Source organism: Meriones unguiculatus, chromosome 21, assembly GCF_030254825.1.
Source record: "Meriones unguiculatus strain TT.TT164.6M chromosome 21, Bangor_MerUng_6.1, whole genome shotgun sequence".
NCBI classification, from domain to species: domain Eukaryota; kingdom Metazoa; phylum Chordata; class Mammalia; order Rodentia; family Muridae; genus Meriones; species Meriones unguiculatus.
In genome coordinates, this window is record NC_083368.1 from 14942412 (window position 1) to 14962157 (window position 19746).

At 41.5% G+C, this 19746-nt stretch overlaps 1 protein-coding gene across 1 annotated transcript in view; it reads left to right on the forward strand.

The window, feature by feature from the left end:
- The window catches only part of LOC110543719 (STAM-binding protein-like), a 43846-nt gene that overhangs the window by 467 nt on the left and 23633 nt on the right, over positions 1 to 19746 (forward strand). Inside the window, exon 2 of the mRNA XM_060374207.1 lies at positions 598 to 990. Coding sequence (XP_060230190.1) covers positions 598 to 990 — 393 coding nt within the window. The remainder of the gene's footprint in view (positions 1 to 597; positions 991 to 19746) is intronic.

The following is a 19746-nucleotide window of genomic DNA, read 5'->3' on the forward strand; positions in this document are numbered from 1 at the left end:
TGCTTCTGATCCTGCCTACTCCCAGTAGATGTGAGAGGAGCAGAAGTTCAAGCTTATCCTTAGCTACATAGGGAGTATGTACATAGGGGGTCAGCCTCAGCTACAGAGGAGGGAAAAAAGGAGGGAGGGAGGAAAGGAGGAGAAGAAAGAAAGAGAGGGAAAGAAATAGAGAGAAGAGATTCCATTTTTCTCTCATGCACTTTGCTAATTAAATTTTTGTTTCTCAGAAAACACAGATGCCCTAGCTCCAAAGTCCTCTCCATGGGATAAATTAAAATGTGAAAAAAGCAAGAGAGCAATTAAATAGATGAGTGGTGGGAACAGATAGAGCAGAGGGAGACAGAAGAATGCACCTACACAACTATGAAACTTGGCTATCCCTGAGACTGGATGAGTGAGTCAGCAAACTCAATTCCCTGAAGAGCTGAAAGTACCATCTAAGCCTGGAAGGCTCCTAACCAAGAAGAGGTGATATCTCAGCTTGAGAGTAAATGTAGAAGAAAGCCAATTTCCCTGTATGAAGACCACCAAGCAGGAAAAAACCTCTTATTTGAGGGAGAGTGGTCTGTCTTTTTCCTCCATGGTGTTGGCCCACAGAGACTCTTAGAGACTCCAGAGACTCTTAGCACAGAACTCACTGCCTGGGGACTGAGACAGCAGAGATGGGCTCCAAGCTCCTCAGCTGAGGCTGCCAGCTATACCAGCCTTCCAGTCCCAGATCTGCGGTACCATCCTTCCGGGTCCCAGGTCTGCGAGCAACTGTACGGACTCCACAGGGCCTCCCAGCCAGTGACTGCATACACTGCCCAATCCCTCAGTGGCGGACAGCAGACTGTACAGCCACCAAAGTTGCCAGACCGGCCAAACCACCCAGGTACAGCAGGCCCATTGGGCCACCTAGGTCTGTGGATCACTGTTGTGGTTCCGCAGGATTTCCCACCAGGCACCTGGACCATCCTACCAGTTCTGTGGCTGCAGCTGGACTCTCAAGTTTGGCAGCTGCAGCACCACTGAGCTGAAGGAGCTCCTAAACCCTCATTTGACCCAGCAGGCCCTAAACTGAGAGTAGAGAACAGGGAGAAACCCTGTGCTTTCCAATTTGACCTGCTAGAGAGTGAGTGCGCCTTCAAGAGCCTGCAGAGCCCAGATCCAGGGTCCTTCTAAGCTAGCAGCCAGACATCAGATCCCTCCCCCCCGCCACGCACCCATTGTGGGAAACAGAGGGACAGTGTTCTCAACATTGAGGCCCCTGTTCTATGGGTCTACCAGTAGAGTCCAGGAAAATAACTCCTGGAGGGCAGACAGAGCTAAATACCAGTGGCCTGCAGGCCGTTGAGGTATTCAGGAAATCTGCACAAGCCAATTTCACCTGTGAAGACCTCAAGTGCCTGCAATCCCTCTGGTGTCTGCACAGTTCCCCTGCCACACACTTCAGGCATCTACATTTTCTGACACCCTGTCTGTCAAGGCACACTTCTTCGCACGCACACACTTACACGCTTGCCCCCATTTGTCCTTCTCCTCCCACCAATCTTTCTCCCTTAGGTACAGCTGGATCACCAACACACACTCTCAAACCACTAGATCTCTCTCATCTTCCTGAAGAATTCTCCAGACACCAGAGAAAGACAGTACCAGTCTGAACTTCAGAATCCAGGACAAACAGTGAAGGTTACAGATAAGCAAATGGCCAGAGGTCAGCATAAGAACACATCCAACAAAAATCAGGACATCATCATGTCACCAGCAACCCCAAAAATCAATGGATACTCCAATTCATCAGAAACACAGGAAAATGATTTTAAAGCTATGCTTATCCAGTTACTAGAGGCACATAAAGAGGAAACAAACAAATCTCTCCAAGAAATAGCCACACAAATGGAAGCAAATAAAGAGGATATTTTTATATTTTAATAAAGAGGATATTTTTCTTTGAGAACAAAGCTCTCAAAGAAACACAGGCAAATGTAGCCAAACAAATAGAGGCACAAGTAGAGGCACAATTAGTGGCATATAGAGAAGAAACCAACAAAAAAATAGAGACCATCAGAGAGAGAGACAGGAATCCACATTCAAACAGATGAAGGAAATGGTGCAAGACATGAAAACAGAATTAGAATCAATAAAGAAAACACAAACAGAGAAAACCCTGGAGCTTAGAGAAAAGATCAGGAAGCACAAAGGTAAGCATCACCAATAGAATACAGGAGATGGAAGAGAGAATCTCTGGTGCTAAAGGTACACTTGCTGAAATTGATACATCTCTCAAAGAAAAAGTAAAATTGGAAAAGTCTGAAACACAAAACATCCAAGAAATCAAGGACCCCATGAAAAGGCAAAAATCTAAGAATAATAGGAATTGATGAAAAAGAAGATTCCAGGCTCCAAGGTCCAGAAAATATCTTCAAGAAAATCATAGAAGAAAAATTTTCCCAACTTAAAGAAAGAAATGTCCATAAATATACAGGAGGCCTACAGAACACCAAATAGACTAGACCAGAAAAGAAACTCCTCAAGTCACATTACAGTCAAAACACTGAATGTACACAACAAAGAAAAGATATTAAAAGCAGCAAGGGGAAAAGGTCAAGCAACATATAAAGGTAGGCCTACCAGAAACACACCAGACTTCTCAACAGAAACTCTGAAAGCCAGAAGGGCCTGGGCAGATGTCATGCAGACTTTAAGGAACCACAGATGCCAGCCCAGACTACTATACCTAACAAAGCTTTCAATCAACATAGATGGAAAAAACAAAATATTCTGGACAAAACTAACCTTAAACAATATCAACCCAGCAACCCAGCCCTACAGAAGATAAAAGAAGGAAAACTCCAATCCAATGAAAACAGCTACACCCAAGAAAACACAAGATATAGATAATTTCACAGCAAAAAATTAAAAGAAAACAAGCATTGAAACACAGTTACACCACCAACTCCACAATAAAAGGAACTAACATTCATTGGTCAGTATTATCTGTCAACATCAATAGACTCAACTCTCCAATAAAAAGACACAGACTAACAGAATGGTTGCAGAAACAGGATCCAACGTTCTGCTGCATTCAAGAAACACACCTCTGCAACAAAGATAAACACTACCTCAGAGTAAAAAGCTGAAAGTATATTTTTCAAGCAAATGAACCCGGAAATCAAGCTGGGGTAGATATCCTAATATCTAACAAAATAGACTTTCAACCAAATTTAATCAAAAAAGATGAAGAGGGGCACTTCATTCTCATCAAAGGAAAATTCTACCAGGAGAACATCACAATTCTGAACATCTATGCCCCAAATAAAAGACCACCTACATTTGTAAATGAAACATTATTAAAGCTGAAATCACATGTCGATCCCAACACCTTAATAGTGGGAGACTTCAACACTCTACTCTCACTAAGGATCAGATCATTTACACAGAAGCTAAATAGAGAAATAAGGGCACTTACTGAGGTCCTAAATCAATGGACCTAATAGATGTCTACAGAACTTTTCACTCAAATTCAAAAGAGTATACCTTCTTTTCAGCACCTCATGGAACCTCCTCCAAAATAGATCATATAGTTGGTCACAAAGCAAGCCTCAGCAGATACAAGAAGATTGGAATAATCCCTTGTATGCTATCTGACCACCATGGTCTAAAACTGGGCCTCAACAACAACAGAAATAACAAAAAGCTTATATACACATTGAAAGTAAACAACTCTCTACTCAATGACAGCTTGGTCACAGAAGAAGTGAAAAAAGAAATTAGAGACTTCCTAAAATTCAATGAAAATGAAGGCACAACTTACCCAAACTTATGGGACACAATGAAAGCAGTACTAAGAGGAAAGTTCATAGCACTAAGTGCCTTCAGAAAGAAGTCTGAGACATCGCATACAAGCAACTTAAGGGCATACCTAAAAGCCCTAGGAATAAAAGTAAGTGAATAATACTCCATTATGTAAATATTCCACACATCCTTTTCCTTGAAAGTTGCTGTGACTTTAATCATTATATTGAATGACAAGTTAACAGGATGATTATTTTCATTCAGCCTAGAGGTCTCCCTCCATCTTCTTCCACTTCCTGATGATTACAAATGGAATGTCCCCCTGAAGCTCATATATTTACATGTTTAGTCCTCCAATGAGGAACAGTCTGTGAAGGGTTAGGAGGTATGGCCTTGTTAGAGAATATAATTCCTATTGGAGTTGTATTATAGGAGGCTGTGCCTTGAGATTTAATATGCCAATGGAAGTGACCAGACAGAAAGGAGTCTCTGTCTCTCTGTCTCTGTCTCCCTGTCTCTCTGTTTGTCTGTCTGTTTGTCTGCCTCTTGTGGTTCAGTGTGAAAATCTCTCAGCAATGCTGAAGGACGACAGCAAGATGACTGCTTGCTGACATGACATCATGGATGGACTCTGAAAAACTCTAAGCAAGGGACATATTAAAAGCTTTTTGTTCAAGGAGTTGCCTTGGTCATGGGGCATTTTTACAGTAAGTAATTCACCAACTAAGGACATATCTGTGCATTTAACAAATCCTAATAAAATCTGATAATGTGAAAGTCACATGTCAATGACACATGAATTTATTAATGACCACTTGAAATACATATGTGACACTTTTCCAGAACTAAGAGTCTTGGAAACAACAACTGTCATCTCTGAGTTGTGTGCTTTCAGCTGCCCAGATTGAGGCATATAGGGCTGCTCAGCCTTGCTCTCAAGAACAGTGTCCACTTGGCCCTTTAAATACATGGCTCCAGAAACTGTTACTGGATTTCACCTGTTTCAAGACATCTCAGCCAATCAGCAGCTGATAGAATTTTGAGGTTTCCATGGAGATGAGTAAACAATCATTCCTCAGTGTCCAGTATCTCTGATCCTGTGCACACGTGACTTTTTCCTGTGAAGCTCAACAAGACTTTATCTCAGCCCTTTATCCAGATCCCATACCTTTCCCCCTATTTACCTCTGTGACAATGTCAGGTAGGAAATGAAACTTTAATTTTTATTTAATGGGACAGCTTCCTAAGTAGGGAAGCTTCAAAATGATGTGGGATTAAGGGGAATGTACCAAATGACAAGATGGTCTCCTACTGTGGTCTTGGATCTGAAATTTCTTAGGGTTGTGACATTCAACTGAGCAGTTACATACTCACTAAATGTACCTTCACATTCTTTTTGATAAAATAGGCTGGCGGGGTCTAGTGTTCCCTGAAATATTGAGTCTTTTTTTTAACTTTTATTAATTACACTTTATTCACTTGTGTCCCCTCATAAGCCCCTCTCTCCTCCCTTCCTAATCCCACCTTCCCTCCTCCTTCTTCACGCATGCCCCTCCCCAAGTCCACTGATAGGGGAGCTCCTCCTCTCTTTCCTTCTGATCTTAGTCTATCAGATTTCATCAGGAGTGGCTGCATGGTCATCTTCTGTGGCCTGGTAAGGCTGCTTCCCACTCAGAGGGAGGTGATCAAAGAGCAGCCTAATCAGATTATGTCAGAGACAGTCCCTCTTCCCATTACTATGTAACCTACTTGGACACTAAACTGCCATGGGCTACATCTGTGCAGGGGTTCTAGGTTATCTCCATGCATGGTACTTGGCTGGAGTATGAGTCTCAGGAAAGACCCTTGTGTTCAACTTTTCTGGTTCTGTTGCTCTCCTTGTGGAGTTTCTGACTTTAAGAGCAGGGAAAAAGAGAAGGAAACCAAAGAATTCCTGGGACTGTTTTCACTGAAACAGAGAGAGAAATCAGTGTATGTAAAAGGAGAACTGAGTCCACTCTGGTAGAATTTACTGTGACAATGGCCACTCTCAGCTGCTCCATCGTAGTATCGAATTCTCCAGTCCAATTACCTAAAATATAGCTTGACAATTGTTTAGACAGTTTTGCAGCACAGGAAAAATTCTCATGTTATATGCTAGTGACTCAAAGTCCAGCATATTTTCATTGACAGCCAAGTTGAGCGATTTGCCATAGGGTATCAATTTGCTCCTGCACGAGGTCACTCCTCTGATTGAACACCATCAAGCTTCCTTTTAGTTGAGCATTAATTCCTTTATGTACAACTAAGGCATGAGCTACATTGGCTAAATGATTGTTCAGGGTCTGAGCAGTCTGCCCAGTATTACTCATGGCTAATGCCCCGGTGGTAGCTCCAACAGCCACCAATGAGATGGTAGTAACAATGGTGGCTGTAGTTCCAAGATCCCTTTTCTGTCTGAAGAGAGTCATAGCGTGAGGGACATCAACGGGCACAGGCACGCAGTGAGGCATGCGAGTAACCAGGGCATACCTAAATTTACTAGCATTCCAGCATTGGGCAAAAAAGCAAGTATCATTACCACAATTACTTGGCTCTATCTGGCTAATAATGAATAAAAATGGGGGATATAGACAAACAGGTGTGGGCTTATAGGAAATATTATGAGAAGCCTTAACCCCCTCGTTGGAACATCCTGTGTCAGTTCTAGAACTAGCAGTGGTGGTGTCCGAGCTCTGAGTATGTTCAGGAGACCATTGCCCCCAGGGGCGAGACGTACTCCATGCCAATTGACTAACTCCATGTTTTCCTCCACTTTTGAAAGTCATTTAAGGTTCTTAAATTATTTTTTTCCTTTTTTTTTTAATTTTTCATCAATTACACTTTATTCATTCTGCATCCCCCCATAAGCCCCTCCCTCCTCCCCTCCCAATCCCACCCTCCCTCCTCCCTCTGCTTGCATGCCACTCCCTAAGTCCACTAATAGGGGAGGTTCTCCTCTCCTTTCTGATCTTAGTCTGTCAGTTCACATCAAAAGTGGCTGCATTGTCCTCTACTATGGCCTGGTAAGGCTGCTCCCCCCCAGAGGGAGGTGATCAAAGAGCAGGCCAATCAGATTATGTCAGAGGCAGTCCCTCTTCACATTACTATGTAACCCAATTGGACTCTGGACTGCCCTGGGCTACATCTGTGCAGGGGTTCTGGGTTATCTCCATGAATAGTCCTTGGTTGGAGTATGAGTCCCTGGGAAGTTCGCAGGACTAGCCACAGGATTATCATCATGGATTGCTGCAGCCATGAATCATCTGAAGGAATGGGTGGGCATGGGAGCGTTAGCAGGCCTTCTGGTGTTGGTCTCCTTGGTTTGCCTGTGGTATATATGCAAGATTAGAGTCTCACAACAGTGTGATGCAGCCATGATCATTCAGGCCTTTACAGCCATTGAAGCAGGACATTCTCCCCAAGCATGGTTGGATACCATAAAAAGCTAAAATGTTACGCTCAGGATGCGAGGCTAAGCACTGCACTCAGGGTCAGCCTCTTTGGACCCAGAGAAGAGCATGTCTGGTTGCATGCGGGTTGATGCCCCAGGTCCCGCCTCTGAGAAAAAGGTATCAGACGGGTCTGATGCTCTTTGGGTGGATGACACCTAAATGAACATCGGTACAAAGTCCCAATTTATTTCTAATATCAGAGATCAGACCTCTACTCTTGCCTGATGCGTCTAAAACAAAAAGGGGGAACTGTAGAGAGCTGCGGAATGCTATGCCTTAAAGATGGAGCTGGTTTCCGCCTTCCACCTTCCCGATGGTGAGTGCTCTCTGTCACGAACAATTCCACATTTGGCTAAGGCTGAGGATCTGGCTTGCTTCCATGTATGTGGACCTATCTGCATTGCCCACGTGGCACGCCTGGGTTGGCTACCCAGAGGCTATTTAAGCTGTGGGCTGGCTTTCCCCAGGGTCCGAGGATTGTTCAATGTTCCTGAATAAACTGCATTGAAAAAAAAAAAAAAAAAAGGAGAACTGAGGTGTAAGATATTACTTGACAGCTGGTGCTGTTCCACACTAGTGTTGAGTTCTGAGGGGACTCAGTAACAGAAAAGACACCTTTGCTATGTGTGTTTCTCTGATGACTCTTGAACACTGTTGATACCTTAAAATTACAAAAATTAGCATTCTCCAAATACAGTGTGGTAACAGTTCTTAGCTGAGTGCCTGGGCTCAAGGCTGGAATTGCAGCACCCTGGTGGCTGAAACAGAGTAACTGGTGCTGGTTCATGGTAATTCTAGAATGAATTGTGAATGATAAGCCAGTTCTTGCCAAAAAGTCAAAATTATTCCTGAAGGATTTTTCCTGCGCACATACTGCTGCAGGAGTCTCACAGGGATGAGGACGGTGCTGGGGTCTTTATTCTGTTCTAACCTTTGGAAAATACATGAATTGCAGGCAATCATTGTGACCCTGTGTCTCTTCAGGATTGGCTTGGAAGCTAAATCTGCTGTCTTACCTTCTAAGTCATTTCCTTTACTAGACACAGATCAAATTTTGTAACTGTAAGGAATTATACAGCTACAGAGAAGAGACATGAACCCAATAAAACTCCGCTCTGCATCTCTAAGTTATTTGAGCTCTTTTTTCCCCAGAAGTCCTGGACTAGGGCTACCAGTGTAGCAATATGATACATTCTAGCCATTAACCACCTGAATGATCTTGTGATCCTTATAATGCTGACAAAACTAATTTCCCTGAGGGTCCAGTATCTCTGATCCTGGATATGGGTTGTTTGCTTGCTTGTTCTTTTTTTCTATGAAAATTGACAGTGTTCTTATCTCTTTATGTGATTCTTATAATTGTGTTCATATTGCTCTACCAACAATATCTGGTAAGGAAAAAATTAACCATTTCTTCCATTTGATTTTAACATATACTTTGAGGAGTCCAGTCAGTGTTGAAGCAAGAGGAAAGTACAACTAGGATCTGGTTCCCTAACATCGGTCTTGGCCTTGATGTTAGATCTGGGCTAATGATTTTGGACAGAGATTTTTCTTTATCACTGAATGGATCTTCAATTCCACAGTGGAACGACCAATAGGCTGGGCTCTGGGCTCACTAAGATATTGAGTGTTTAGGAAAAGACAGAACCACCCAGCTAGTTTCTGATAGCTTTACCACGAAAACAGAGAGAGGTGGGGATGCAGACAGGAGCAGAAATAAGATGCATCCTTGTGACAGCCGCCCTCCATTCAGATTTCCACATTAGCATTTGAATGTTAATGCTATTTAGCAGTGGCAGAAATTGAGGGGAACTCTCTGCTCCATCTGCCAATCCTCTCTGAGCAGGATTGCCTTGGCTGACCTGGCTGGGATAGGCAGTGAGCAACCCTCCTGGTCCTGGGGTTTACAGTTAAAAATGGACCTTCAGGACAGAGAAATGGGCCTGTGTTACATGGCTAGGGCACAAGAGCAGCTGTGTTTCCTGCTGTGGTCCTCCAGACAAACTCTCTAAAAGTAGAGTTAGTGCCAGGACTGCTTGTTCAGAGGTGCCACCTGAGCTCATGGGGTCTGAGGTAGCCGGGTAACCACTAGTTAGTTCATCGCTAGAATTCTCTGCTACATAATGAGTTCCTGGAAAACATGCCTTAAAAGTAAAACTCTGCCCTCCTTTAAAGGAATCTTTTCTCCATGTTAAAAGTCATTGTCAAAATTGTCAACATATTACTTTTATTGATTATGTGGGAATTTCCTACAATACACATTACAGTCCTCTTCCATTGCTCCCAGGTTCACATTCCTACCCGTGTGTCACACTCAAAATAAATTAAAAAGAGACATCAATTCAAATATGTGTTGTTCATACACTCATTGGAACATGGTATAAGTCTCAGTGCTAGGGCCCTTAAAGATAACTGAGTTCATCTTTGCCCCACCCTGGCCCCATGCCTAAGCAGAAGCCATCAATCCTGAAGAGCTCTATACTTCACCAACTTGATCACAGTTTTTCTTACTTATTCATTACAAGTTATTCACTTTGAATCCCCTCTGTAGCCCTCTCCCTCTTCTCCTCCCAATCCCACTCACCCTCCTCCTACCACTTGCCCTTTCCTTCATCCCCTGATAGGAGAGGTCCTCTCCCCCTTCTATCTAACCCTAGCTTATCAGGTCTCATCAAGGCTGGCTGCATCATCTTCCTCTGTGGCCTGATGTTTCAAGGCTTTGTTCTCCTTGTATCCTTCATTCCCTCTACTTCTGATACTTTTCCTACCTCCCGTTCTACAGGGTTCCAAGAGCTCTGAGGGGAGGGAAATTTTCATAGGGAAATCCCATTTAGAGCTGTGTGATTCAAGATCTCTCTCTGCATAATATCTGACTGTGGGTCTCTGTATGCAATCCAATTTGCTGCAGAAGGAAACACCTCTCTGGATGGAAGAATGAGGCGCTGATCTATCAGTTGTTTTAATAACAACAACCTGGGTTGTCTGAAATTTTCCACAGGATGCCCTGGCCCAACAACTCAATTAACTGCTACCCAGTCCCACTAGTGGAAGAATGGTTTGGTCCCAATAGATGGCTTATTGTAACTTTATCCTCCATTATTAGGAGACCTCCTTAGGATCCTCTTAAATTTCAGGAAGTTTCCACCTCAGTAGGTTTCTCCATCATCTCTCAGATGGCATTCTATTCCAGCTGTAGCTTCCAGGATTCTCTTCCTCTACCCTATCTTTCTTGCCACTCCTCATTTCATCCACCCGTTCCCTTCCCCCACAGGTCCCAGTCCACCTGTAAAAGCTATTTTATTTCCCATCTCGGGGAGATCCAAGCTTCCCCTACTAGCTCATCCCTCTATAGCTAACCTCTCTTGGAGTATGGAGTGTAGGTTGGTTATTATTTGTTTAATGAATAATATCCACAGACAAGTGAATACATACCATATTTGTCTTCCTGCATTTTAGTTACTTCACCCAGGATGATTTTTACTGGTTTCATTCAATGCATGAAAATATCATGATGTCATTTTTTTTTAACTGAGTGATACTCCATTATGTAAATATTTCACATTTTCTCCAAAGGAGATTGTCAGTCTGGTTGTTGGTCCTTGAAAGTTGCTGTGACTTTATTTTTTATAATTTTTATTTTTTAAATTAATTACCATTTCTTCACTTTGTATCAGCTGTAGCCACCTCTCTCATTCAATCCCAATCCCACTCTCCCTCATCTCCTCCCATGCCCCTCTCCAAGGCTACTGATAGGGGAGGTCCTCCTCCCCTTTCATCTGAACCTAGCCTATCAGGTCTCATCAGGAATGGCTGCATTGTCTTCCTCTGTGGCCTGGTAAAGCTGGCCATGGAGGGGGGGAGGGGAGATAAAAGAGCCAGCCACTGAGTTCATGTCAGAGACAGTCTCTATTCCTCTTAGTGGGAAGCCCACTTGGACACTGGACTGCCATGGGCTACAACTGAGCAGGGGTTCTAGGTTATCTCCATGAATGGTCCTTGGTTGGAATATCAGTCTCAGAAAAGATCCCTGTGCACAGATTTTTTTTTGGTTCTGTTGCTCTGCTTGTGGAGCTCATGGCCCCTACAGATCTTTCTATATCCCCCTCCCTTCCTAAGATTCCCTGCACTCTGCCTAAAGTCTGGTATTGATTCTCAGCATCTGCTTTGATTGGAAAAGATAGAAAAGACAAAACAAGATAGGAGCCTACCACAGAGGGCCTCTGAAAGACTTTACCCAGCAGTGTATGCTGTGACTTTAATCATTATATTGAATGGCAAACTTTCAGGATGACTAGAATCATTTAGTCTAGAGGTCTCCCTCCATCTTCTTCTACTTTCTGATGATTACAAATGGAATGTCCCCCTGAAGCTCATATATTTACATGTTTAGTCCCCCAATGAGGAACTGTCTGGGAAGGGTTAGGAGGTATGGCCTTGTTAGAGAATATAATTCCTATTCGAGTTGTATTATAGGAGGCTGTGCCTTGAGATTTAATATGCCAATGGAAGTGACCAGACAAAAAGGAATCTCTGTCTCTCTGTCTCTGTCTTTTTTGTCTTTGTTTCTGTCTTTGTCTCTGTCTCTCTCTCTCTCTCTGTCTCTGTCTGTGTCTCTCTCTGCCTCTTGTAGTTTTGTATGAAAAGCTCTCAGCTCTCCTGAAGGATGACAACAAGATGACATGCCATCATGGTTAGACTCTGAAAAACTATAAGCAAGGGACATATTAATTGATTTTTGTTCAAAGAATTGCCTTGTTCATGGCATTTTCACAGTAAGTAATTCACCAACTAAGGACATATCTGTGCATTTAATAAATCGTAATGAAATCTGGGATAATGTGAAAGTCACATGTCAATGACATGAATTTATTAATGACCACTTGAAATACATCTTGGAAACAGCAACTGTCATCTCTGGATTGTGTGCTTCCAGCTGTCCAGATTGAGGCATATAGGGCTGCTCAGCCTTGCTCTCAAGAACAGTGTCCACTTGGCCCTTTAAATATATGGCTCCAGAAACTGATACTGGCTTTGCCTGTTTCAAGACATCTCAGCCAATCAGCACCTGATAGAATCTTGAGTTATCCATGGAGATGAGTAAATAATCTTTCCTCAGTGTCCAGTATCTCTGATCCTGTGCACACGTGACTTTTTCTTGTGAAGCTCAACAAGACTTTATCTCATCCCGTTATCCAGATCCCATACCTTTCCCCCTATTTACCTCTGTGACAATGTCAGGTAGGAAATGAAATTTTAATTTTTATTTAATAGGACAGCTTCCTAAGTAGGGAAGCTTCAAAATGATGTGGGATTAAGGGGAATGTACCAAATGACAAGATGGTCTCCTACTGTGGTCTTGGATCTGAAATTTCTTAGGGTTGTAACATTCAACTGAGCAGTTACATACTCACTAAATGTACCTTCACATTCTTTTTGATAAAATAGGCTGGTGGGGTCTAGGCTTCCCTGGAACATTGAGTCTTTAAGAGCAGAGAAAAGAAAAGGAAACCAGAGATGTCCTGGGACTGTTTTGGCTGAAACAGAGAGAGAGCAGTGTATGTAAAAGGAGAACTGAGAGGCAAGATATTATCTGACAGCTGGTGCTGTTCTACACTAGTGTTGCCTAACCCTCTCTGAGCAGGGTTGCCTTGGCTGACCTGGCTGGGATAGGCAGCTGTGTCCTACTCAGTGGTCAGTGAGCAACCATCCTGGTCCTGGGGTTTACAGTTAAAAATGGACCTTCAGGACAGAGAAATGGGCCTGTGTTACATGGCTAGGGCACAAGAGCAGCTGTGTTTCCTGCTGTGGTCCTCCAGACAAACTCTCTAAAAGTAGAGTTAGTGCCAGGACTGCTTGTTCAGAGGTGCCACCTGAGCTCATGGGGTCTGAGGTAGCTGGGTAACCACTAGTTAGCTCATGGCTAGAATTCTCTGCTACATAATGAGTTCCTGGAAAACATGCCTTAAAAGTAAAACTCTGCCCTCCTTTAAAGGAATCTTTTCTCCATGTTAAAAGTCATTGTCAAAATTGTCAACATATTACTTTTATTGATTATGTGGGAATTTCCTACAATACACATTACAGTCCTTTTCCATTGCTCCCAGGTTCACATTCCTACCCATGTGTCACACTCAAAATAAATTAAAAAGAGACATCAATTCAAATATGTGTTGTTCATACACTCATTGGAACATGGTATAAGTCTCAGTACCAGGGCACTTAAAGATAACTGAGTTCATCTTTGCCCCACCCTGGCCCCATGCCTAAGCAGAAGCCATCAATCCTGAAGAGCTCTATACTTCACCAACTTGATCACAGTTTTTCTTACTTATTTATTACAAGTTATTCACTTTGAATCCCCTCTGTAGCCCTCTCCCTCTTCTCCTCCCAATCCCACCCACCCTCCTTCTACCACTCTGCCCTTTCCTTTGTCCCCTGATAGGGGAGGTCCTCTCTCCCTTCTATCTGACCCTAGCTTATCAGGTCTCATCAAGGCTGGCTGCATCATCTTCCTCTGTGGCCTGATGTTTCAAGGCTTTGTTCTCCTTGTATCCTTCATTCCCTCTACTTCTGATACTTTTCCTACCTCCCCTTCTACAGGGTTCCAAGAGCTCTGAGGGGAGGGAAATTTTCATAGGGAAATCCCATTTAGAGCTGTGTGATTCAAGATCTCTCTGCATAATATCTGACTGTGGGTCTCTGTATGCAATCCAATTTGCTGCAGAAGGAAACACCTCTCTGGATGGAAGAATGTGGCACTGATCTATCAGTTGGCAGAAAGCAATATATTTTAATAACAACAACCTGGGTTGTTTGAAATTTTCCATAGGATGCCCTGGCTCAACAACTCAATTAACTGATACCCAGTCCCACTAGTGGTGTTATGCCAGGTTCACGGGACCCTCAGAGACCACCAGGAGATGACTCGGTGCAATTGCAAGAGAACTTTATTACAAGAGCAATAGAACTCAGGACCCAAGTCTCACTGGCGCAGCAGTAGAGAAGTGAGACCCTGAGCTCTGAGTGAACAGGATTTTTAAAGGGAAAGTCTGTGAGCTGGGGGTTTCCATGGCAGCAAGCAGGGGGGCACAAGCCTTGGAGTTACAGAATTGGGTGAAGTTTAGCAGGGCGGGGTCACCTTTTCTGAAGCACATAATCACAATGGCTAAGGCATATAATCACAATGGCTATTTTTCTAAACCATATCTGAAACATTGGGGAGAATTTTCCCACCCAATTCTCAACCAATTCCCATTGATTATTGCCAGGGAGTTTTTCTCTATTTTCTGTGAAGCATTTATTCTGTTATATTTCCTGAAGGCTGTTGCTAGGAGAGTTAACTTTGTTTTCTGCCAGGTGTACCCTCTGTGATATTTCCTGATGCCTGCATTCAGTTCCCAGTCAAGATCTTTATTTCAAAATGGAGTTATATTCAGGCTATCTTAAGCTCTTCATTTCCCCCTTTCCATGTAACTGAAGAGGCCAATCTTGGGCTTTTACAGTTCAATGTCATCTCCAAGCTGACTGTATTGGGTTTTTATTACCATTAACTGTATAGTTCCTAGTCGTTTTTAATATTTTAACAACTTTTTAAGTAAGCCTGATCCAAAAATGGCCAAAAGCAAAAGATTCTGCCCTTGAGCTGCTATAACTCTGGCTTTGTACATCCAGTATTGTATTGCAATACTAGTTTCTGCTCCAGCTAAGCAATCCCCAAGATAATAGCTAATATCAGGGAGCCACCTTTGACTTAGCATTTTAGCCTGTAGGTGGGATTTTGGGCCGATGGTCTCGTCTTCTGAAACTACTTCAACGCTGACAGTAGGACCGTTGACATCAGGGGCTAGGAAGGCTAAAATGCCAGTCAAAGGCTGGGCAATGGGGCAGTCCTCAGAAACATCTTGTTAGGTGGTCTACCCGAGGAGGCAGTGAATAATCATGACAGCTTCCAGGAAGTTCAGATCTCAGCTTGCAGTTTCAACCAGATGAAAATCTGCTGAGAGAAGTTTAAACTGAAACAGAAATTAAAATTTGTCTAATCTCATGACTTTTTGATTTTTTTAAAACATTTTGTGAATAACAGGTAAAACTGCATTCAATGGAATGAGCAACAATTTAAGTGTATCCATGATCTGAAACTAACATTTTAACTGTGGATACAGCTGTTGGTAATCAGCCACCTGGGCCACTTTTTGTCAGATCTTCTTAGCATTTATTTTTAGTTCCCATCTCCATGTTACACTGGAAAGTTAGGCAGAAATACATTAGTGGCTTTAGTGCTGAACTGTGGATGCTTGGACTTCCCTTAACAAAGCAACTAGAAAAAAATAGATTTAAAATATTTTTAACTTCTGTATTAAAGTCTACCTCAAAAATGGCAAATATTAAAGATATCATAGTAAAAGCTCTGGCTTTTGGGTCAAATATACACATTGTATATATGTGTTTAGCATGATGAAATGCATTTTTATATTTATCTCCAGAAAACCATCAAAAGACAATTAAAATCTTAAACTTGTGACTGGATATAAAGCAATCAGCTTATCAGAACTCTATTAGTCAATGTCATAACTCTGGACTCCTAAAATCTTATAACAACATAAGTACAACAATAGCAGAGAGAGAGGAAAGAAGTCTAAAATATAAAATATCTCCCATTTTTAATATGCCTCAAATCATTTTTCTGTATCATTACAATTTATATATCTTAAAACATCTACTTATATCCTCCAATCTTATTTGCATTTATAAACCCTAAAACATTTTCCCAAACCAAACATTTTCTAGATTCTCAAAATGTAAACTCTTATATCCTCAGACCCTATATAAACTCCATTATCTTTCTCTCTAGCCATCCATTATAAGACAGAGATAATAATTAACATGAAGCCTGTAGGCAGGCAAACCTGCTTGCCTTCTTTACATAGAAAACCTTGTACCTGGTAATTTTAACTAACTAATAAATTAACCAATACACTAACAATGGATCTAACTATCTGCTCTTTAGCTGCAAGGCTACCATTATCTTAGCTTAGCCATCAATGTAATCAGAGACCTGAGAAGGATAAGTATATACCAATCTATGTACCAATTAAAATGACAGTGACAAATAGTCAGTCCATCACTCTAGGCAGCTGTCCTTGGCTCCTGTGGTCTCATGGCATGATGAGCAGGGCAGTCCAGCAATCAGGCACAGAAGATGAGAGACTGTTTCTGTGGAGAAAGAAATGAGAGAATGGCCTCACCTCACCCTTAGCAACGTGAAACATTGACTCTCCAGGTGTCCACAGTTTAGGCTGGGCCCAGGCAGTGGGCCAGTTGGGGCAGTCTTGCCCAGTGGCTAGCATACCATAATCCAGAGTCACATTGTGCCCAAATCTTCTTGGAGACCTTCGGGGAGCTACTGCCAGGATTTTGGGACTCTCTGTCATAATAAACTTACACATGTTAAAATGCCATATTCATCAGATCTCTGATAAGCTTGAGGGCCAGCATATCTGAATTATTTTTTATCTCTCTTTAAATTATTTCTTTTAAATTGCATCCTATGAAATAGAATGCCATAATCTCTAATTCTGTCATATTTCTTAAATGAATATTTTTAAACACATATTTATCTTTAGTAGATTTATGTAGGCCAATTTTATAATTACCCATCCTAGGCTTAACTTTAAAAAATAAACAAAATGCCAGATGAAATCCATTCTTACAACTAACAGCATTTATTAGCAGTTATTTATATTTATTAGCATAACTTTAAATATCTTTCTGAACTAAAATCAAAGCAAAACTTATAATCAAATACAATACATAGAAGGGCCAGAAAATCTTGTCATCCTATCATATTGCATTAAAACTGAACAACAAAAAAAAGCATAAAGGACAAAAATTTCATTTAGAGACAGCATTAAATAATTTATATAGGAACTGGCAACCAGGCATATATTTTTATAATAATTAAAAATGAGTTGAATATAACCCTATATAAACCTGGGCTAAAAGGCATAAGAAAAAATTTTGCATCAAAATAAGGTATCCTTTTTAGGAATGAAGTCACAAAGTATAACCATAATTTTAAAAGGCAAAACCAAATTTTATCAATGCAAACAATTCAGTACTTTTAAAATCAATATTAAATGTATTATTTTGATGTTGGCTGCCAGCAAAAGAAGTTCCTATATATAAACACATGAAGGTGCACTTTTAATATTTTATATAAACATAGTTTTAAACCTTATTATTTTTATAATCCTGGTTTTTAAAACAGGACAGATATTATGTGCAGTATTGATTATTAATATACTTAAAAATCAATAACATATATCAAGATATATAGAACAGAGTTAACTTATATATTCAAAACAAACAAACAAAATTACAAAACTTATTTTTATTCCCTTTAGCTATCATTTCAAGGGAGGAACATCTTATTACCTGTTAAATCTAATTTTTATGACCATAGAGGCTTGCAGCCTTTTTTTTTTTTTTTTTTTTTTGTCTGAGAAGCTGCTGTTGCCCCTTTAAGAGCTGCCTGCTTGCACAGAAGCCTTAAACATTTTTCAAAGCCTGTTTTAATCCATTTTAGCCGTAGTATCAATCTTAAGGTTGGGTACTACAGGGGCTGGCATCCCATATATAATCTCACATGTCAATGACATGAATTTATTAATGACCACTTGAAATACATCTTGGAAACAGCAACTGTCATCTCTGAGTTGTGTGCTTTCAGCTGCCCAGATTGAGGCATGTAGGGCTGCTCAGCCTTGCTCTCAAGAACAGTGTCCACTTGGCCCTTTAAATACATGACTCCAGAAACTGTTACTGGATTTCACCTGTTTCAAGACATCTCAGCCAATCAGCAGCTGATAGAATTTTGAGGTTTCCATGGAGATGAGTAAACAATCATTCCTCAGTGTCCAGTATCTCTGATCCTGTGCACACGTGACTTTTTCCTGTGAAGCTCAACAAGACTTTATCTCATCCCGTTATCCAGATCCCATACCTTTCCCCCTATTTACCTCTGTGACAATGTCAGGTAGGAAATGAAACTTTAATTTTTATTTAATGGGTCAGCTTCCTAAGTAGGGAAGCTTCAAAATGATGTGGGATTAAGGGGAATGTACCAAATGACAAGATGGTCTCCTACTGTGGTCTTGGATCTGAAATTTTAGGGTTGTGACTTTCAATGGGCAATTTCTCATGTACTCACTAAATGTACCTTCACATTCTTTTTGATAAAATAGGCTGGCAGGGTCTAGTGTTCCCTGAAATATTGAGTCTTTTTTAAACTTTTATTAATTACACTTTATTCACTTGTGTCCCCTCATAAGCCCCCCTCTCTCTCTTCAGCTGCCCAGATTGAGGCATGTAGGGCTGCTCAGCCTTGCTCTCAAGAACAGTGTCCTTGCTCTCAAGAACACTTGGCCCTTTACATACATGGCTCCAGAAACTGTTACTGGCTTTGCCTGTTTCAAAACATCTCAGCCAATCAGCACCTGACAGAATCTTGAGGTATCCATGGAGATGAGTAAACAATCATTCCTCAGTGTCCAGTATCTCTGATCCTGTGCACACGTGACTTTTTCCTGTGAAGCTCAACAAGACTTTATCTCATCCCTTTATCCAGATCCCATACCTTTCCCCCTATTTACCTCTGTGACAATGTCAGGTAGGAAATGAAACTTTAATTTTTATTTAGTGGGTCAGCTTCCTAAGTAGGGAAGCTTCAAAATGATGTGGGATTAAGGGGAATGTACCAAATGACAAGATGGTCTCCTACTGTGGTCTTGGATCTGAAATTTTAGGGTTGTGACTTTCAACTGAGCAGTTACGTATTCACTAAATGTACCTTCACATTCTTTTTGATAAAATAGGCTGGCGGGGTCTAGTGTTCCCTGAAATATTGAGTCTTTTTTTTAAACTTTTATTAATTACACTTTATTCACTTGTGTCTCCTCATAAGCCCCACTCTCTCTCTTCAGCTGCCCAGATTGAGGCATGTAGGGCTGCTCAGCCTTGCTCTCAAGAACACTTGGCCCTTTACATACATGGCTCCAGAAACTGTTACTGGCTTTGCTTGTTTCAAAACATCTCAGCCAATGGGCAACTGATAGAGTCTTGAGGTTTCCATGGAGATGAGTAAACAATCTTTCCTCAGTGTCCAGTATCTCTGATTCTGTGCACACGTGACTCCTTCTTGTGAAACCCAACAAGACTTTATCTCGTTCCTTTACCCAGATCCCATACCTTTCCCCCTATTTACCTCTGTGACAATGTCAGTTAGGAAATGAAACTTTAATTTTTATTTAATGGGTCAGCTTCCTAAGTAGGGAAGCTTCAAAATGATGTGGGATTAAGGGGAATGTACCAAATGACAAGATGGTCTCCTACTGTGGTCTTGGATCTGAAATTTTAGGGTTGTGACTTTCAATGGGCAATTTCTCATGAACTCACTAAATGTACCTTTTTATTTTTTTTTTATTAAATAGGCTGG